Source organism: Acomys russatus, chromosome 8 (assembly GCF_903995435.1).
Source record: "Acomys russatus chromosome 8, mAcoRus1.1, whole genome shotgun sequence".
NCBI classification, from domain to species: Eukaryota; Metazoa; Chordata; class Mammalia; order Rodentia; family Muridae; genus Acomys; species Acomys russatus.
This window is the reverse complement of record NC_067144.1, coordinates 74,491,824-74,513,525: the sequence shown is the minus strand read 5'-3', so window position 1 is coordinate 74,513,525 and position 21,702 is coordinate 74,491,824. Positions and strand designations below refer to the sequence as shown.

General features: G+C 46.1%; 1 protein-coding gene across 1 annotated transcript in view; it reads left to right on the top strand.

Annotated features, from left to right (window-relative positions):
* The window catches only part of Brwd1 (bromodomain and WD repeat domain containing 1), a 76,064-nt gene that overhangs the window by 27,604 nt on the left and 26,758 nt on the right, over positions 1 to 21,702 (top strand). Inside the window, exons 16-26 of the mRNA XM_051150297.1 lie at positions 3,776 to 3,904; positions 4,070 to 4,295; positions 6,256 to 6,432; positions 9,263 to 9,446; positions 11,478 to 11,571; positions 12,536 to 12,670; positions 15,018 to 15,112; positions 16,469 to 16,658; positions 19,076 to 19,201; positions 19,285 to 19,392; positions 21,423 to 21,547. Of these exons, the coding sequence (XP_051006254.1) occupies positions 3,776 to 3,904; positions 4,070 to 4,295; positions 6,256 to 6,432; positions 9,263 to 9,446; positions 11,478 to 11,571; positions 12,536 to 12,670; positions 15,018 to 15,112; positions 16,469 to 16,658; positions 19,076 to 19,201; positions 19,285 to 19,392; positions 21,423 to 21,547 (1,589 nt within the window). The remainder of the gene's footprint in view (positions 1 to 3,775; positions 3,905 to 4,069; positions 4,296 to 6,255; positions 6,433 to 9,262; positions 9,447 to 11,477; positions 11,572 to 12,535; positions 12,671 to 15,017; positions 15,113 to 16,468; positions 16,659 to 19,075; positions 19,202 to 19,284; positions 19,393 to 21,422; positions 21,548 to 21,702) is intronic.

Sequence of the window (21,702 nt, the reverse complement as noted above, 5' to 3'; positions counted from 1 at the left end):
TGGGGACAGAGCCAAGCAGATATCTGAGTTCAAGGTCAGCCTGGTCTACACAGTGAGTTCCAGGAGGAAAAGTATTAAAACTTAGTAAGAGAGGTTGGAGCTGGCAGGATGACCCAGTGGTTAGTAGTTCATACACACACGCAGTGTCCTCTTTCTAGCTGGCCCCTTCCAGGGCACTGCACCCATGTGTGCAATCACCCCCTCTCATATGCAGATAATTATAAACCCAAAAATGCGTTTTTAGAGCTTGGTAAGGACTTTGAACCTTTCAACCAGTCGTGGTAGCTCATACCTGAAATCCTAGCATTTGGGAGAAGGAGGCAGGAGTGCCGTAAGTACGAGGTCAGCCCGACTGCAGTAGTGGCTTCCAGCCCTGCCTGGGTTGGGGTATGAGACCCTGTTCCAAGTGTGGGCATGCGCGTGTACACACACACACACACACACACACACACACACACACACACAGACACACACAGACACACACACACACACGATTATATATGACGTTCCAGATCATGGAAAAAAACCCCTGTAGTGTGCAATATTTAGGTAGAGAATAGTGACTTAGTAAGAATAAGGACACTGGTGTTTGAGACAGGGTCTTGCTGTAGCCCTGAGTAGCATAAAATCAACTATGTGGACTTGGCTGGCCTGAAACTCATAAGAAAGCCTCCTGCCTGTGCCTCCTGAAGGTCAACATTAAAAGTGCATGCCACTGGTTTGCTTCACAATATTGTATTTTGAATTTAAGTTGTTAAAGCAAATATATATTAATTCAGATTTTTTTTTTTTAAGATTTATTTATTTATTACATATAGCCGCCAGAAGAGGGCACCAGATCTCATTATAGATGGTTATGAGCCACCATGTAGTTGCTGGGAATTGAACTCAATACCTCTGGAAGAACAGCCAGTGCTCTTAATCTCTGAGCCATCTCCCCAGCCCATTAATTCAGATATTAAACAGAATATATTTGAATAATCTCTAAACAAAGAATAATTGGTCTATATAATGAGGCCTCCTTACAACATTGTCTATCTGAGAAGCCTAGAATTTTGTTGTTTAAGATTTTAATTTTATCCCGCTCAAACTAAGGCACCAGCCAAGGACAATACAGGCGGTAAACTTTAAACCCCTACCCAGATCTAGCCAATGGTCAGAACAGTTTTCCACAGTTGAGTGGAGAGTGGGATATGACTTTCTCACGTACTCTGGTGCCTCACATTTGACCATGTCCCCTGGAGGGAGAGACCTGGGGGCACTCAGAGGAAGGACAGCAGGTTACAAAGAAGAGACTTGATACCCTATGAGCATATACAGGGAGAGGTAATCCCCCTCAGGAACAGTCATAGGGGAGGGGAAAAAGGGAAAATGGGAGGGAGGGAAGAATGGGAGGATACAAGGGATGGGATAACCATTGAGATGTAACAAGAATAAATTAATAATAAAAAAAAGAAAGATGTTAATTTGATATATCTATGTGCTGGTCTGCATATGTATGTTTGGATGCCTATGGGAGAGGCTAGAGAGGGTGTCAGGTTGCCTGGGGCTTCAGTTACAGGCAGTTGTGAGCAGCTGGATGTGGGTGCTGGGGTCTCTGAAGAGCAGGGTGTTAGGAAACGGAGCTTGTACTCTGTGGAAGAGCAGCAAATGCTCGTAGTGCGCCGTCTCTCCAGCCACAGGTTTGTTCTGCAGTGACAGAACAGCTCTTCCTAAACACATACAGACTTGAGTGGTAGAAAGGACGCAGACCTCTGAAGTCCCACAGAAGAGCTGTGAGGTGTATCTGCAGGAGTCGCTGTAGGACACAAACCTCGGGCGGGACACAGGCCTGGCTTGCTTCGCTTAGATTGGTTCCCCCAGTTTGGAAAGCTGCTTGTCCTGCAAAACCGTGTGTGTGTGTGTGTGTGTGCGTGTGTGTGTGTGTGTGTGTGTGTGTGTGTGTGTGTGTGTGTGTGTGTGTGTGTGTGTGTGTCCCCGTGCGTGTCCCCGTGTGTGTGCGTGTCCCCGTGTGTGTGCGTGTCCCCGTGTGTGTGTGTGTCCTTCCACAGGGACCCAGGTTCCGAGGCTGGCCTGTGCAGCTGTCTTACGAGCCCCTTAATGACTTTATTTCATATTTGCCGTAGAGCACAAGGCATTTCTCCTCCTCTCTTGGCTCACTTGGTTATGGACGTGTATTTGTGCTATCAGTGGTACACATGCTCTCCCTTCCCTCTAACCTCCAGAATTTTTTTCTGTGTAGCCCTTGGTGTCCTGAAACATAGTCTGTAAACCACTCTGGCCTCCAACTCAGAGATCTGCCTACATCTTCCTCCCAAGTGCTAGGATTAAAGGCGTGCACCAGTACATCCAGTTGCTTTTTAATTTTAACACCCCTGTCCCAGACACTAAACATACTTGCTGTGCTGTTCTATTCCCCAGCTAAGTGTAACTTGGAGATACTAAGTTCATGTAGTTCACAGCCAAGGCAGTGTGAAGAGTTTGAAGAATTTCCATGCACACAGCATCTTTCAGGGAAACCAGGACTTTTCAGTGAGTGCATGTGACTTTGAGGTTTATTAGTGTCAGCAATCTGATTTGCTCATTAGAACTCAGTTTAGGCCGGGTGTGGTGGCACACGCCCAAATCCCAGCACTCGGGAGGCAGAGGCAGGTGGATCACTGTGAGTTTGAGGCCAACCTGGTCTACAGAGCGAGTCCAGGACAGTCAAGGCTACATAGAGAAACCCTGTCTCAATAAACAAAAAAACAAAAAAACAAAAAAACCCAACTCAGTTTAATTTCTGAAAAGTTTGATTTTAATTTTCAAATATTAAATTTTGGTTCTCTATTTACCAGTATTAGCCTCTTACATTAAACCAAATTAATAAAAGTAAATAAAATACAGCCTCTTACTTAAAGAAACTTCACAAAAGTAAATGCCATTCATCTGTGTGAAGTAAAGAAAGCCTTTACTTTTTGTTGTTGTTGCTCTTTTTCAGACTGGGTTTCTCTGTGCTCCTGGCTGTTGTGCATACGCCTGTAATCCCAGCACTTGCAGAGGTGGAAGCAGGGGAATCTCTGTGAGTTCAAGGCCAGCCTGCTCTATAAAACTCACAGGACTCCAGTCAAGGCTTAGGCTGCACAGAGAAACCCTGTCTTGGGGGCACGGATTAAATTTAGAGGCCTGTGCGTAACTTTGACAGATAGAATGCTTTTCTGGCATGTGCCAAGCCCTGCATGCAAACCTTGACTCTTTAAAAAAAAAAAAAAAAAGTTCAAGAAGAGTAATATTGAATAGTGTAGACAGTTAGCATGTCAAAGACGTCTGTAGAGCAGAGTTGACTTGTTCAATAAGCAATGGCTCCGTGGTTAAGAACTTGTTGCTTTAGCGGAGGACTTGGGTTTGGTTCCCAGCACCCACATGGAGGCTCTCAACCATCAGTAACTTACAGGGATCTGGTATTTTCTTCTGACCTTCCATATATCAGGCGTGAACACAGAGCACACACACACATGTAGGTAGAGTACCCACACATAGAAAATAAAGTGAATTTCTAAAGCCGTTGGTTTATACTGCTTGCACGGCGGCTGGAGTGACCTGCACGTGTGCTGGGTTTGCTCTCCATACTGCTCGGCTGTGCTGACAGGTGCCCACACCTCAAGCTCAGGTGGCCTGGTCTCTTCTGGCCTGTGCTGGCGCTATGAGCGTGTGGCGTGCGTTGAAGCAGAAGATCACCCCCTTGCGCTAGAACAGCTTGTTATTGCACCTGATGTTCTTTGCCTGGCTTCCCTAGATCGAAGGACAAGGCCACGGAGCAGTGTTTGACTGTAAGTTCTCACAGGATGGACAGCATTTTGCCTGCACAGATTCTCATGGGCATCTTCTGATATTTGGTTTTGGATGCAGCAAACCATACGAAAAGGTCATTTTTAATGCTTTCTTGTAACATATAAGGTGAATAGTTGGGAGAGGAAATTTGGATATAGTTATTTAATTTTCGGGTATTTCTAATTTTAAATACCATTAATATTATTGCCTTTAACAGATACAGATTTCAAGTGTTACTTTATGGTCTTTACTTTTATAGATTCCTGATCAGATGTTTTTCCATACTGACTACCGACCGTTGATAAGAGACTCCAATAACTATGTCTTGGATGAGCAGACGCAGCAGGCCCCTCACCTGATGCCGCCGCCGTTCTTGGTGGACGTGGACGGGAACCCTCATCCCACGAAGTTCCAGAGACTCGTGCCCGGTCGGGAGAACTCGGCCGATGAGCACCTGGTTCCACAGCTCGGCTATGTGGCCACAAGTCAGTGCAAATTTCTTTCCTCTGTGTGTGTCTGTCTCTCTGGTTTTGCTATGCCTTTCTGGCTTTTCTGTAATTCGCTTTGTAGACTAGGCTGTCCTTGAAATTGGAGCTCTCCCCTGTTGAAGCAGGCATGCTGAGATTGCACGCCTGCGTGTGCTGCTGCACCTGGTGATGGTGGAGAGATGGCTCAGTGGTGCTTGTCTAGCCTGACCAACCTGAATTTGATACCCAGGGCTCACAAGTGGGAAGGGAACCAGCTGTACTGTTACCCTGAACTCCACAGGCACACTGCGGCAGTGCCTTCCAGGGGCCTGACGCCTCCACACGCGCACACTGTGGCAGTGCCTTCCAGGGGCCTGATGCTTCTGGCCCCTGTAGGTACATGTATTTTTGTGTGCTTCTGAACACAAATAAATGTAACAATTTTTATTTTAAATTCTGGAAAAATTTCAAAGAATAATTCAGGCAATTCTGATGCTTTTAGACCACCAAATCTTAAGGTTTTACAGGATTAGTTTTTTTTATATTTATTTATTTATTTGCTTATTATGTATACAGTATTTTGCCTGCGAGCCAGAAGAGGGCACCAGATCTCTTTATAGATGGTTGTGAGCCACCATGTGGTTGCTGGGAATTGAACTCAGGACCTTTGGAAGAGCAGTTAGCTCTCTTAACCTCTGAGCCATCTCTCCAGCCCCGCAGGATTAGTTTTTAAGATTTATTTATTTAACTGGGGAGTGGTGGTGGTGCACACTTTTAATCCCAGCAGATCTCTGAGTTGAAGCCCAGCCTGGGCTAGAGAGTGAGTACCAGCACACAGACGAAACCCTGTTTTGAAAAACTGGAAAGACAAAGATTTATTTATTTATTTATGTATATGAATGTGTGACTACTACATTTCAGGATCATTAGTATTAGTTCTTAAGATTGATTTATCTGTTTGTATGATGTATGATCATTACGTTCACTGAGTGTCATTCATATGACTGCATTTGGGCTTGCTATTTATTGCATTTGTTAGTCTTTTCTGTTCTTTGTGACTTTTGTTGTTTGTGTTTTACTTGTTAGTCTCAGGGTTGACTTGAGAAAGCACTTTGGGCTTTAGCCTCAGTCTTATTTTGAGATAAGGTCTTTTTTTGGGGGAGAGGGGCGAACAAAAGGGTTTCTCTGTGTAGCCTTAGGTGTCCTGGAACTCACTCTGTAGACCAGGCTGGCCTTGACGCATGTCTCTTACTAGTGCTAGTGTTCCTTAGAGATGTGCGCACTTGCCTGGCCTTCGGAAGACCGCAGAAAACAAACACTGACTCTGAACTAGCGTCTAAGCCACCTTTCCCTCAGGACCTCTGGGGCAAATGGAGACTGGTTGTCTTTTGTTGGAGAACAAAAGGCTGCATTCTGGGGCTGGAGAGATGGCTCAGAGGTTAAGGGCACTGGCTGCTCTTTGAAGGTTCTGAGTTCAATTCCCAGCAACCACATGGTGACTTACAACCATATGTAGTTAGATCTGGCGCCCTCTTCTGGAGAGTAGGTGCACATGTATGCAGAGTACTGTATGTATAATAAATAAAAAAAAAATTTTTTTTTTAAAGGCTGTATTCTTTTTTTCTGAGGGAAGAAATGTCACTGCTTCTAGCCCATAGGCTACCACCCAGGCAGTGGGTGGTTCTCACATACAAGGTCTGTTAATGGCTGTCAGAGCAGCCCAGTGTGTGAAGCAGAGATGGTTAGAGGGACTCCGCAGGCAGCATGACGGTCTGTGGTTTGCACCGTTGCATAGAGTACCTACCATCCTGATAGGGCAGGGTTGGAACACTGTCTCATTGTCGTCCTTTCTTTGAGTTTGCCTTTGCTCGGGCACCTGGAGACCACCACTGAGCTTCATGCCCAACCTGTTGATGTGTTTCAGTTTTTCTGCTTCTTTCTGTGTATCATGGTGACACATGAGTGGGTGACTTTGTAGGTGATGGAGAGGTGATTGAGCAGATTATAAGCCTGCAGACCAGCGACGGTGCTGAGGGAAGCGCTCTTGATGGGATGATTCGGCAGTTGCAGCAGCAACAAGACCAGAGACTGGGAGTGGATCAGGATGTGACTGCAAACGGACTGCCTCATGGGGAAGAGACAGCCCGAAGAGAGAGTGAGTACATGTGAGCTCTGCACTTTAACAGGAAAAGCGGGTCGTGCACGGGGAACCCAAGTGCAGCAGCGTAGTTGTGCGTGCACCTAAGCAATACTCTGAAAATTGCTTTGTTAACCAAAAAATGGAGTGGTAAGTGGCCAGGAGGGTTTCAAGCCCTCGGAAAGGCTGTCAGCTGCACTCGCTGTAAGAGGGTGCTTACTGGTTGTACTGAGAGGCTTTCCTTGCTTTGACATGCATGTCTTTGTGAAACCCAGTTGAGTGGAGATTGCTTCCTTCCTAAGTCAGCTTTTATGGCTGAGCTAGGACAGGCCGGGGCCTCAGTGACTAGTGCAAAGTGGTACCCTGATGGGTTGCCTCAGGGGTTCCTGGTGGGAAGAGACAGCATGGCTACCACTAACGCTTACAAAGAAAAACCTTTAATTGGGGCTGCCATAGCAGTTTCAGGGGTTCAGTCCATTGTCATGGCAGGGCGCGTGGTAGGGTGCAGGCCTGGCAGGGAGCACGGCAGGGTACAGGCATGGCAGGGCGCGTGGCAGGGAGCAGGCATGACAGGGAGCATGGCAGTGTGCAGGCAGACAGGGTGCGAGACCCTGAGAGTTGTGCATATGGGTCCTCAGGCAGCAGAAGGACGTGGGTGTTGATTCATACCAGCTGTTGCACAGTTTACCAGTTGTCTTCCTCCACAGCTCTTATATTAAAGGTGGATCAAATAGTGCTGTTTTACACATGCTGTCTGATCATTTTTCCTTAATTGAGTTTTTGTTTTTTTAAGATTTATTTATTATGTATACAGTATGCATCAGATCTCATTATAGATGGTTGTGAGCCACCATGTGGTTGCTGGGAATTGAACTTAGGACCTCAGGAAGAGCAGTCAGTGCTCTTAACCGCTGAGCCATCTCTCCAGGCCCCCTTAATTGAGTTTAAGTCAGACATGGTAGCGAAGAGTATTACAGAGTGTTTATCTGTCTTCAGGGTACCATAGTAGATTATTCCGTATAGTTTGAAAGTATTAGTAATGATTTGGTAACTAACATGCTTATTTACGTTTTGTTTGAAAATAACAGTTTGACTTTTGAGTGTTTACATTTAGAATTCACCTTCTCATTTCTAATGTTTTGTCAATATTTTGTAAGTTTCGCATTTTTATTTTGTTTTTCTGTGGTGTTTAAACACCAGCATTCACATGTTAGGCATGTTGTTTCTGAGCTGCATCTCTAACCCAGTCGTTGGTTTTGGTTTGTTTTTGTTTTCCTTTTTTTCTTTAGAGACAGGGTCTCTGTCTCTCTCTGTCTCTCTCTGTCTCTCTCTGTCTCTCTCTGTCTCTCTCTCTCTCTCTCTCTCTCTCTCTCTCTCGCTCTCCTCTCTCGTCTCTCTCTCTCTCTCTCTCTCTCTCTCTCTCTCTCTCTCTCTCTCTCTCTCTCTGCCTCCCTGGCTGTCCTGGAACTCACTCTGTAGAACCAGGTTGGCCTCCAGTTCAGAGTTCCACCTGCCTCTGCCTTCCAGGACTGGGGTTAAAGGTGTGTGCCACCATTCCTACCTAAGCCAGCAATTTTTCTTCCCTCTCTGTTGTTGTATTTTTCGAGACAGGGTTTCTCTGTGTAGCCTTGGCTGTCCTGGGCTCACTTTGTAGACCAGGCTGGCCTCGAACTCACAGAGATCCGCCTGCCTCTGCCTCCGAGTACTGGGACTAAAGGCATGTGCCACCACCATTCCTGGCTAAGCCAGCAAATTTTAATATAAGTCTCTGTGTGTAAGGTGTGTTCTTTTGTGCAGATTAGGACACCTATTGCAGCAGAGTGCTCATAGAAGATTGCCTGCCTGCTAGCCTCTTAGCTGAGAGCGCCACTGCTCTGTCTGCCATTACCAACCTGTTAAGCTCCACTCTAGGGCTCCAAGGCATTGCCCATAGGACGTCATATGTGTAAAGTTATGTGTATGTGCTGAGTACACGTAATATGTGTCTTGTGTGTGTGCCCGTGTGCCTATCCACACATGTATGTATACACATGTAAATAAATACCAATTGAGGCCAGAAGAGGGCTAGAGTTACAGGAAGTTGTGAGCTGCCTGATATTGGTGCTGGGTGTGAACTTGGGTCCTTTACTAGAGCAGCAAATGCTCACAACCACTGAGCCATTTCTCAGCCCAGTTCACTTTTATTCTTGTGTGTGTGCTTATGTGTGTGTGCTTGCCTGCTTTGAGTGTTTGCCATGTGTGTTCAAGTGTATCTGGGGTCCAGGAGAGGGCGGCTGCCTAGAGCTAGAGTTAACGGCAGTGTGAGCACCTGTAGTGAGTGCTGGGGACTGAAATCAGGTCCTCTGGGTGGTACATGCTCTTAGCTGCTGAGCCAGCTCCAGCCCTTTGTGGAAATTAAAAAGAACCAAACACTTTTTTGTTAAAATACTAATTTCTGTGTCTGCATGAGGGAGTGTGCATGTTTGTGGGGTGTGCTGTCCCACAGAAGCCAGACCCCTTGAAGCTGGAGTTCAGGTGCTTTGATAGTTGCCTGCCTAGTAGCCGAGGGCCTAAGATCGCTCTTGATATATCCCTGTCCCCATGGTTTTTGACGGGGGCCGTCTATCATTAACAGGTTTTCCCAAAGTATCTTGAAATAAAAATGCAACATTTATGTTTTTACAATTTTAGGAAGTCTAATAAAAGTTCAAACTGAAGCTTATCAATTAGTGTTCAGTGCTCTATGTTGTGGCTTAGTGTGGCTTGGTGTGACTTGGGGTGTGTGTCCATAGGAGGAGCGCACCTCTACTGTATGTAACGTGTATAATAATTTGAAATCTTTGAAAATGCTTCCTGGTAATTCTTGTAGGTTTTAGAAGACTGAGTTTAGACACTCAGTCTCCTCCGAACATCGGTCTTCGCCGAAGTGGGCAGGTTGAAGGGGTCCGTCAGATGCATCACAATGCTCCCCGCAGTCAAATGGCCACAGAGCGTGACCTGCAGGCTTGGAGGCGGAGAGTGGTTGTTCCAGAGGCCCCGCCAGGCATGTTCAGGTCTGTTGACAGATCCGTCCTTAACTCTGAGGAGGATGTTTTAGTGTGGTTTTATCTACACGCCTTTCATCTCTTGTTGTAGGAATTACCATTTATTTCAGTAATGGATGGGTATCTATTTTAATTGTGGAGAGATTTCAAATGCATTGTTACTGCATTTTGGTCATTGCCAGTCTTGTTTCATATGTGGAGATACCTATTTTTCTCTCTCCCAGACAGATGTGTCTTACTCAGGAAATACAGGATGTGTACCGAAGTCAAGCATTATTTTCTTTACCACGTCCTCTTTTTTGTTGTTGTTTTTTTGTTTTTTGTTTTTTGTTTATTTTTTGAGACGATTTTTCTGTGTAGCCTTGGCCACCTTAGACTTACGTTGTAGACAAGACTGGCCTTGAACTCACAGCGATCCATCTGCCTCTGTCTCCAGAGTGCTGCTGGGATTAAAGGCGTGCACCACCACGCCTGGCTCTTTACCATACCTTTAAAAATAAAAGTTTTTTCATATAGCCAAAGATGTAGTCAGTATTGAAATTGCTCAAATGTTGTATGTACCATTTTCATTTTTTGCAGGGCTATTGTAAAGTATGGTTCAGGGCACATAGAGCATCTAACTTGTCTTTGTAACGTTAGCACCTGCTGATGTTGCTGTGGCTACGCTGGCTAGGTGATAGCTTCTCGAACTCACAGAGATCCACCCGCCTCTGCCTCCCGAGTATTGAAATTTCAGGTGTGCTTCCCGGATCCCGGCTTGTCACAGGCGCTTTTAAAAGAGAGGTTTACAGCCGGGCGTGGTGGCGCACGCCTTTAATCCCAGCACTCGGGAGGCAGAGGCAGGCGGATCGCTGTGAGTTCGAGGCCAGCCTGGTCTACAGAGTGAGCTTCAGAACAGCCAGGACTACACAGAGAAGTCTGTCTTGGGGAGGGGGGCAACACAAATTCCCCACTCCCCCTCAAAAAAATGGGTATGAGTGTTTTGGCCACACTGACTTTCATCCATGATTCCCACATCTGAGCCCCTGGAACTAGACTTACTGATAGTTGTGAGCCACCACAAGGGAGCTATAAATCTAACCAGCTCCTCAGGAAGAGCAGCAGCCAGTGCTCTGAAACAATGAGCCATCTCTCCACCCCCTAATTTTGTGGTGTTGTTTTGTTTGTTTTCATCTGAATTAAACAGAGATGAAGGAAGAAGGAGAATTATTTTAAAGCTAAAGAAAAGAAAACAAATCAGGAATTTATCCAGTCTGTCCTGAAGCTCACTCTGTAGACCAGGCTGCCGTGAACTTAAAAGATCTGCCTGCTTCTGCCTCCCAAGTGCTGGGATTTAAAAATGCGTGTGCCACCACCACCCAGTCTTCCCCCCCCCCCCCCCTTAGAAATCAGCTTTTGTCCTTTGTTACATTATTACCTAGGCAGCCTGGCTAAGACACCAGCCTTTCCTAAATTAAGATTTTATATCAAGTCAGGTGTTTCTAGCAGTTTCAGTTTTCCATAGAGAAAGCAAAGGTCGTTTTTTTAACCTTATGGTAACAAGATCATCTCCTGCACAATGTTAATGACATGGGCACAGACAGATAGATAGCACTGCTACTTTTGTTAACTGTGAGGTATAAAACATGGAGGTGAATTGTTTGCATACGGAAGATATTGCTTTTAATTTTACTCTACCGAAAGGAAGTGTAATCTTGGAAAACCTCGGGAGCACTGGATTTGGGATAGGACCACTCTTAATACAAACAATGAGTAGCTTTGTACGGTTCTGTTTTTAATAAAAATTAATACGTGTGTAGATGTAAAATTCTAGGCGGTTACCTTGGGGGGCGGGGGGAGGGGCTGGACCAGACTTGAGCTGTAGTCGGAGTGAGGCCTGAGCTGAGCTCTCTGCCTCAGCCCCCAGTGGGTGCAGCCAGAGTAGCGGCAGGTTTGTATTAACCGACTGGCTGTGTGTGTTCTGGACAATTCTTAAGACTGTAGTAAGTGACCATGTATATCAGTCCAAGAGCCCCTGTCACCACATACTTAATTTTGCAGGCGGTTGGAAGATTTTCGCATAGAGAGAGGTGAAGAGGAGAGAAATCTATATGTAATAGGGAGGAAAAAGAAGACTTTCCAGCTCTCACAAAAGGTAACGAATTATCTTAAAATTCAGTGTTCTTTGTGATTTATAAAAACACCAATAGCTTTCTAAAATGAGTTTAATTGCCTACAGTCTCTTTTTGGTGTTTAAAGACAACATAGAACTATCCAGTTCTTTTGTGTTTGAGACAGGTTCTTTGTGAGAGAGCTGCCTACCTCTGCCCCTCGGCATGCTGGGATTAAAGCCTGCACTGCCACCACCTTTCTGAACCGTTCAGCTGCTGCTGCTTTTCTCCTTTTGTTTTGTTTTGTTTGTTTGACAAGCTTTCTCTGTGTGTGTAGCCTTGGCTGTCCTGGGCTGTCTTTGTAGACACACACACACGTATTTGTGTGTATCTATACATATATACACATATATGTATATACATACATACACACACACGTATTTGTAACACACACAAATAACTTTTTTTTTGGAGACAGGGTTTCTCTTTGTAGCCTTGGTTGCTCTGGAATTCACTCTGTAGACCAAGCTGGCCTTGAACTCGGAGATCTACCTGTCCTTTGGCCTCATGGGTGCTTATTAAAGGCGTTTTTATATATATGTGTGTGTGTGTGTGTGTGTGTGTGTGTGTATGTATATATATATATATATATATATATATATATTTTTTTTTTTTTTTTTTTTTTTTTCCTTTCTTTCTCTGTCTTTTGACTCTCACACTGGTCTGTGGGGTCCTAGGGATGGAACCTTACTCTTAGAGTTGTACATGCTAAGTAAGCATTTACCACCTGAGTTACATCCCAGCCACTGTGGGCTTATGTCACCCGTGGTAACATAAAAGGTAGTGAGCATGCGGAGCCACTCACCCACTCAAAGGGAAAGGTACCAACTCCGAGTTAACAGTGTGTGGCAAAATTACTTTTAATTTTTGTCTCCTTTAAAACCACTTAAAGTTAACTTCATACAATATCCATTTTGTTGACAAAGCATATGTTTCTTTATGTTTTAGTCAAATTCGATGGTTTTGGTATCCCAGTCTAGACAACGGGCTTGTAAGCGTAAATATGCAAATTACAGTAGAAGAAACACCGACGACAGCTGTGACTTGTCTTCAGGAAATGAGTCTTCAGGCTCCGTGAGACGAGTGAGTAGGACTGTGGTTATTGTACTGGGCTTGTCTGGCTTGTGTGTCCACATGTGTGCTTGTTAGGGATTAAACCTAAAGTCTAGGCATGGCCGACTGTGGAGGTCAGCCGTCAGCCCTTCGGGAGCCTTTGATATTGAGGAAGGGTCTCCTACAGCTCAGAGGCCTCCTGTCTCCCACATGCTAGTGACTGCCAGTGGATTATGCTGTTTGTCTTCATCCTGGTTTGCTTAAATGATACACACTTTAAATACTTACCTATTCTGTGGGTGAACGTCAGGCTTTACCTTAAAGCATGTGTGTTCTGGGGTCCAGCTCTGGGTCCGGCCTGCCCGTGAGCACTTTGACCCCATGAGTACTTGCACTGGCTCAGTTACTTCACATTTATGTGAATATGGCTAGCTAAAGATGACATTTCACAAGTTTGGTTTTGACCCTTGGTTGGCTGTTAGAGAAAGGAGCATGGTTTTGCTGTGCCTGCAAGGCTGCCTGGCATCCCTCTCCCAGGTGTCTGAGGTGAGAGGGAGAGCTCTGAGCCGGCTTTGTGGCTGTGTTTCCTGGCTGGCCTCAGTCTCCCTTGCTTATCCTTTGGCATGCTGAGATGACAAGCACCTGCTGACATCCCTGGGGGAGGGTCATTTTATTTCATTTTGTTCGTGTGGTTTGGTTTTGTGTGTGTGTGTGTGTGTGTGTGTGGTGGGGGTGGTTGTTATGCAGAGTTTGAGACAGGGTTTCTCTATATGCAGCCCTGGCTTTCGTGGAACTCGATTTGTAGAACAGGCCGGCCTTGAGCCTCTGCCATCTAAGTGCTGGGGTGAAAGATGTGCTCTGTCACCACCACCTGCCCCTGGCTGAGTTGTTTTTTTTTTTTAATTTTACTTATTTATTTTATGTAAATGGGTGCTTTATCTGCAGGCCAGAAGTTGTGTGCCACTATGTGGTTGCTGGGAATTGAATTCAGGACCTTTGGAAGAGCAGCTAATGCTCTTAACCTCTGAGCCATCTCTCTACTCTGTCAAAGCATCTTTTTTGTGGTTTTCGAGACAGGGTTTCTTTGTGTAGTATGGCTGTTCTAGACTCACTTTGTAGACCAGGCTGGCCTCCTCACAGCAGGCTCTGCCTCCTGAGTGCCGGGATTAAAGGCGTGCACCTCCATGCCCAGCCTCAAGATTTTTAATAGAACTCTTTATAATTAGTTTTATCCAAATATTCACAAGCCGTATGCACATGCAACACAGTAATAGCTGAACATTTTTGTTGTTAGTGAAAGTGTCATGCATCCATTTCCCAACCTGTTCTACAGCACCGGCTTTTTTTTTTTAAGATTTATTATATTTATAGTGCTCTATCTGCATGTGTGCCTGTAGTCCTGAAGAGGGCACCAGATCTCATTAAGATGGTTGTGAGCCACGATGTGGGTGCTGGGAATTGAACTCGGGATCCTAGGAAGAGCAGCCAGTACTTTTAACCACTGAGCCATCTCTCCAGCCCATCGTATTTTTAAGTATTTATTATTAATTAATTTTTTAAAATTTAATTTTTTGGATGTGAGTTTGCCAGCATGCATGTATATGCATCTGAGTGTGCTTAGTGCCTGGGGTGGATCGCCTGGAACAGGGGCTTCAGATGGTTGTGAGTTACCGTGTGAGTGTGGGGAGCCAAAGTCAGGTTCTATGGAAGAACTAGCTGCAAGTGCTCATAATGGCTGAGCCCTCTCACTAGTCTCACATTTATTTATTTATGGCATGGGTGAGTGGACATCAGGACAACTTGGAGAATCCAGGTCTCTTCCTGTGGGATACAGGGACTGAGCTCAGGTCCTCAGGCTTTTTGGGAAGTAGTTTTATCCAATGAGCCCCATCTTGCCATAATTTAATTTACATGTTTATTTAATATATATTTATATTTAATTTAATGTATATAGTGCTCTGCATGTATGCCTGCAGGCCAACAGAGGGCATCAGATCACATTATAGATGTTTATGAACCACCCTGTGGGTGCTGGGAATTGAAGAGTTGGGAGCAGCCAGACGTGGTGGTGCAGGTCTTTTATCCCAGCACTCGGGAGGCAGAGGCAAGTGGATCGCTGTGAGTTCGAGGCCAGCCTGGTCTACAAAGCGAGTCCGGGACAGTCAAGGCTACACAGAGAAACCCTGTTTCAGAAAAAGACTAACAAGAAAAAAAAGCCTCCATGGGTTATTAAAGGTGGCGTGCATTTTAGGTTCTGTCTAACTGCATTTCTACTAAATACATGAATTTCTTAGGTATATTAGTCCTGTTGGGACTGCTCGTCAGTTGTGACTGTAGCCTGTGTGGTCACGGTTTTTCTGTTTCCTTTCTAACCCAGGAGTCTTCCTGTGAGCAGAGTGAGGCTTCTTGTTCTTCAGAAGATGATGAGTGGAAAAGTGACCGGAGAACTGAGAGTGACAGTGAGAGCTCAAGGTACCGGCTTGGTTTACTGTTCGCAGTTTAGTCATCACCGTGGCCAGAGCTGTGCTGTGAGCAGAGGACTGTACTAGACTAGCTCTGCACTGTATGGGAGACGCTGGCGTGCTTCAGCACGTACGTGCTTAGTAGTGCAAACTAAGGGCATTAACATTTAAAATGAGCATCAGAGTGTGTCTGTAACCTTCTCTCCTGTTTATTATGAAATGTGTTGAAATCAGGTTTCAGAGCAAGGAGAATGATGAAGTGCCAGCTTTTCACATTGCTTCCATATCCACAGACTAGCTAGCCACGCCCAGCTTTCCCACACCCACAGCACACACCGTCCGGCTGTTTGTCGTTTTCTGTGAGGCTCTCGGCCCTGTTGTGTCCTTTGGTCCCTTGTGGCTGCTACCTGAGTTGCGTTCAGAGCTCAAGAATACGCGTTGCTCTCTTGAGAATTCTTTTGAATTGTGCAGTACCCATGGCATAAGATACTGACTGTAGCCAGCTGTTGGTGCACTCCTTTAATCCAAGCCCCTGGGAGGCAGAGGCAGGGGGGTGTCTGTAATTCAATGTCAGTCTGGCTACTGAGTGATTTCCAAGACAGCCAAGGCTACACAGAAAGACTGTCTTGAAAAACCAAAAACCAAACTGAACAAAACTAATTAGACCGTGAAGAGATTGCGAGACGAGTGAGCCGAGCATCCCCAGCCAATGGCTGCAGCAGAGGGTTCTCTCACAGTCCTGCTGCTCTGACCTGCTCCCAGGGTGTGGCTCTTGTTAACCCTTCACTGCACTGGCAGCATGTCAGAGAGGGGAGCCACTTGCAGCTGTTTCCAGTGAGTTGATTCAGCGGGTTTACTTGGTCTTGGACTCTAATGTGTCACAGTAACTGTGCTTTGCTTTATGAGACGGAACTTTTTGTATGGCTGTACGCCTGGCTTTCATCAGCTCTCACGTAGAGGAACTTGACAGAGGAAAGGGGCTGGAGATGTGGCCCTGACGCTAGAGTGCTTGCCTGGCATGCACAGGGTGGTGGGCGCCCCTCCTCCTGCTGTTGGTGAATGTTTCTTTATCTACATTGTGTGTGTGTGTGTGTGTGTGTGTGCGTGCGCGCGCATTTGCCTGAGTTAACCTGTGCGGTGTGTGCGTGGCTGTTGGCTGAGGCCAGAAGAAGGCATTAGATTCCTTGGAGCTGGAGTCCTGACAGTTGTAGGTGCTGGGAATTGAACTGCAGTCCTGGAGGAGCAGCCAGCAGCGTCAGCCCTGGGTTGTGTGCCAAGCCCAGGCTGTCGCGCGCCCCCCCCCCCCCCCCCGGCCTGCTAGTGCTTGAGTTCCCTCTCGGGCCATTGAAAGCCTCTCCTCCTGCAGTGACTCCTCATCGCGGTACTCTGACTGGACAGCCGACACAGGAATCAACCTGCAGCCTCCCTTAAGGATGTCGTGTCGCCGTCGAGTGACACGGTTCTGTAGTAGTTCTGAGGATGAAGTGTGTACGGAGAACATATCTCCGCCAAAAAGACGGCGGAAGAGAAAGAAGGACAGCAAACCTAAAAGAGAGGTGAGACAGCCCTTTGAGAAGAGCGTGAGCCTCTGCCTCTACACAGCGCTGTTCTCCACATCGTGGTGTGGTTCCTTTTTGTTTTATTTTTTCCTTGTTTGCTTGAATTTCTCGCCTTTTCTCTAGTTTTCTTTTCTCTTGGTGTTGTGATTGAACCCAGGGCCTCAAACCTCACACCTTGCATCTAAGAGGTAAATTCTGTGCACTGATCTTCAGGGAACTGTGTAACGATGCACAGAGTTAGGTGACTTTGTAGTCTGCGCTCCTGAGCCCCGCCTTCCGCAGTCCTCCACTGCTGTCCGGCTCTAGCCTGCCTCACGGTCTGCTCGTCTTTTTGTTTGTTTGATTACAGAGTTTCTCTGTGTAGCCTTGGCTGTCCTGGACTCGCTTTGTAGACTGGGCTGGCCTCAAATTCACAGCGATCCGCCTGCCTCTGCCTCCCGAGTGCTGGGATTATAGGTGTGTGCCACCATGCCTGGCTCTCTTAGTTTATTTCTGTAAACAGCTGTTTGTTTGTTTTTTTTGGGTAACTTTTTTTTTTTTTTTAATTCTTGTTACATCTCAATGGTTATCCCATCCCTTGTATCCTCCCATTCTTCCCTCCCTCCCATTTTCCCCCTACTCCCCTCCCCTATGACTGTTCCTGAGGGGGATTACCTCCCCCTGTATATGCTCATAGGGTATCAAGTCTCTTCTGCTAAACAGCTGTTCTTGACAAGTTTTCTTTTTATAATTGTTGATGGTTTTCAGAAGTGGGTTTCTTGGGGTCTGGTGCAAAAGAGTTGAGAAAACTGTTAGAAGTGAGGACCCCCTGTTCTGAGAAGTGCTGATACCACTTTAGGTCTGGAACTGGCCCTGTGACCAAGAGTAAGAGTAGACTTGTGGGGTTTACGACGTCTCTCCTCCTACCTCCTGTTGCCACCCCCCAACCTGCCCCCAAAAAGCAGCAACAACAACAACAAAATGTTTCTGTGTAGCTTTGGCCATCATGGGACAAGGCCATCCTGGACTCCGAGTGCTTGAACTAAAGGCGTGTACCACCATGCTTGCTCGTTGCCATTTTTATTTTTTTCTGTTTTCATAGTTTTCTATGACTGCAGTGATACTTGCTTTCTTTTTCTTTCTTTCTTTTTTGAAAGATTTATTTAGTTGTTATTATGTCTGCAATGTTTTGCCTGAATGTCCACCTGCAGGCCAGAAGAGGGCGTCAGATCACATTACAGATGGCTGTGAGCCACCATGTGGTTGCTGGGAATTGAGCTCAGGACTTCTGGAAGAGCAGACAGTGCTCTTAACCTCTGAGCCATCTCTCCAGCCCACTTTATTTCTTCATTATGTGCCGAGTAGGTCCTGCCTCATGCTGGTGTCATTAGTTAACTGTCAGTGTTTCCACTTGTTGTTTAAACTGTATTTCATTTGGGGTATTGAGGCCTCTACCTCCCTTCTCCCAACCCCTCACTCTAGGTATGAGAAAGGTGCTTAGTGGGGAGAGGGGGCACAGACGCTTTACTTCTCCCGGCTGTTTAGGGTCAATTGGGTTCTTTGGGGGCAACACCTTTCTCCAAGGAAAGGAAGTGCAGCAAGCAGCCTCCTCCAAGGCACTGTGTTAAAACACTTCTCTCTGTCTCCAAGCCACCACACCATCCGCCTCTGGTCTCCAAACTGCCGCGCGCCGCACTTTGTCTTACTATCTTCCTATTCATCTTTCTCTGAGTCCTAGAACACGCCCCTCTCTGTTACCAGCTGGGAAAGACCACGCCCCGCACCAGACAGTTACCAGCTATAGACAACTAGAGCCCAAACTAAAATCTCACACTTGGGATTAAAACAAAAATGTATTTACATAACACAACTGAGTTTACAAAGAAGCCAAAACTATATGTGCACTACATGTGAAGGCTTTTCTTGTTTAAGAACAAGCATTTCTCATTTCTTGCTTTGGTGGGTCAGAGTTGTAGATGCTTCTGGTTTCTGAGTCACAGCTCTGTTGGTTGGCTATATCCAGGGCTCCCCAGCGCTCCACCCGCCTCCCCCCAAGCTTGGTCATGTGGCTTTGGCTGTGGCTCTGAACTGCAAAGGGGGATTCCTAATGATGATTACTAGCCTGTGCTAAATTAGTCTCACAGAGCAGCTTGTGTCTAGAAGACATTTGTAAGAAATGTCCTTCTGGTGGGACGTAAGGGCGCGGGGGAGGGGGTGCTAGCTGGGTCTAGGTGGCTCCACAGGGATTTTAGAAGCTCCAGGTAAGCAGAGGATTGGATCCAGACATATTTAATAATGGTTTTTTTTTTTTTTTAAAGCAACAGATGCTTGTGTATTGATCCCAACAAAACCATTCTGAATAGTGAACTATTTGTTTTTCAATTAAGCAGTGTACGTTGCTTTTCTACCAAGCTTTGTTGTCTTCCTCTTGGCAGAGCTTGCGAAGCCTCACGCCGGCAGAGCCTGCCGACACCGAACATTTGCACGAGTTTCACCCGCCCGTGTGGATAACCGACACCACACTGCGGAAGTCTCCTTTTGTTCCTCAGATGGGTGACGAGGTGAGGACATGCCTTCCAGTCTGTGCGTGTGAAAGTGGAGCGTGCTGCTCCGTGGCTTCCTAGTGAACACTCTGCCTTTGCAGGTCATCTACTTCCGTCAGGGCCACGAAGCCTACATTGAAGCCGTCAGAAGGAACAACGTGTATGAACTGAACCCTAACAAGGAGCCGTGGAGGAGGATGGACCTTAGGGTAGGTCACTGTTGAAGTCTGGTGCAGAGTTACAGCAGGGTTAGCACAGTGAGAGGAGCCATGTCGTGAGGAGATAATGGGACTTTCCCAATCTGTTTGTATCGTGTTGTTCAAGCACCTGATGAGGCTTCTGTGTGGACCATGCTTCCCAGGCATGTAATTGGCAGTGGAGTATAAGGCAAATGATTTTCAGGCCTTTGCAGCTGCTTTATTTCTGGTAGCTTCAGAAAGAAGTAGAAAGCTTGTAAACACATGACGAAGGCAGTTGCTAGGATCATGACGGCAAAGTGACGTGGCCATGCTGCATTTCTGTGTTGCTGGCATTGTTGAATCTACACGTCCACAAAGCTTGGAACTTGCTTGGTGATGGGAGAGACATGCAGGATGCAGCCTGGAGTTTGGAAGGAGGATGCCAGATCTCAGTGCTGTTTGTATTTTGATGTTTTTATATAGTAAGGTAGAAAATGAAAAACAATTTTAATCATATATTTTTATATTTTGCGCAATGATGTTTTATTTTGCCTTCACATGTATCTGTGTGATGGTATTAGATCATGGAGTTGCAGACAGTCATGAGCCAGCATGTGGGTGCTGGGAATTAAACTCAGATCCTCTGGAAGAGCAGACAGTGTTCTTAACTGCTGACCCAGCTCTCCAGTCCTGAAAAAAAACATTTTAACCTAAAGTTTATGGCCTTGTTTCTCTGAATTTGGCTTCATGTCTGCTCACACTAAATCTTCATTACAGATCGACTTAGTGCTTGCTTATCTGTCACGGTATCACGGAGAACCACACTTGGTTGAACATGTTCCCATACGCGTGTCTTTGTCACACTTGCTGTTTACAGCGGTGTCCCAGCACAGACTTTAAATTGCTGTCTCCTGGATGGGCATGTTTTAGGGGAGAGTGTGGGCCGAGAAGCTTCATTTAGACAAGAGCTCTGTCAGCTGCAACTGAGATCTGCTTGTACATTTCCCCACATTGCTTTCAGTCTGCCTGCCTTTCTCTTCTTCCCGACACTCTCCTTGTAGCTCAGGTCAGCTGTGAACTTTTCCTTTCCCCTTCCTCGATTGCTGTGATGGCGTGTGCGCTCGAGCCATGCTGGACGGTGTCTATTCTGAAATCTGATGCCTCCTTCTGTCCTCTGCTGTCACCAGGCGTGCATGGGACAGGCACAACACACCTGAGATAAAAGTGAAAACAAAGTTTATAAGCAAAATTCTTACATATTTTGAATGCCTAACAAATACATAAAGATAATTATACAAAGAACAAAGAAAAATTAAGTACGGGCTTGACTTACTGCTCAGCGGATGAGAGAACATGTTACCAAGCTTGAGGCTCTGCCCTGAGTCCCTGCGTCTCAGGGTAGAGTGCACAGGGTGCCTTGGCATGTACATGAACAAATGCAAACACAAAGACAAGACGCTGTCGGAGCGCTAGCTGGGTCATCCTGTACTGCTCCTGCCCCACTGCCAAATTCCTCACACCTCTGCAGCGCTCTGCCTGCGTGTAATAACCGTAGGCCAGACATGGGCACCAGCTCTAGCTATAGATGAATGTGAGCCACCATGTGGCTGCTGGGAATTGAACTCAGGACCTCTAGAAGAGCAGTCCTCTTAACCTCTCAGCCGTCTCCCCAGCTGTCTGTGACGTTTTCTAGTGAGTATAATGAGTGCTTAATGACCATGTTTCTGTGACCTCGCCTGGAGATGAGGGAGATGTTGTAGTCACTGACAAGTTACACGCAGTGGGTTTTCCTTTGCTCTTTCGAGACAGGGTTTCTCTGTGTAGCCCTGGCTGTCCTTGACTAGCTTTGTAGACTAGGCTGGCCTTGAACTCACATACCTGGCCTGTCTCTGCCTTTCTGAATGCTGGGATTAAAGGAGTGCGCCACCACCACGAGAGGCTACAAGTAGCATTAAGAATCCAAGGTAGTATTGTGCTTAATCTAGCAATAGTATATACAGAGAATTACAGTGTTGATAAACTGCCTTTTTAAATACTTTCTAAATAAATGTCTATTACAGGATCAAGAATTGGTCAAAATAGTTGGAATAAGATACGAGGTTGGACCACCTACACTCTGTTGCCTCAAACTAGCATTTATAGATCCCGCAACTGGCAGACTTACAGATAAATCTTTCTCTATTCGGTACGTGTTAAACTTCTATGGGATTACTGAGGTCTCACTGGACAGGTCTCCCTGGCAGCAGTCAGGCAGGGAGTCTGCTGCTGGGATGGCTTTCCACGATGCTCACAGGACATGTGTCACATCTGACTGAGTGTTAGATGTGCTGATGCAGTCTG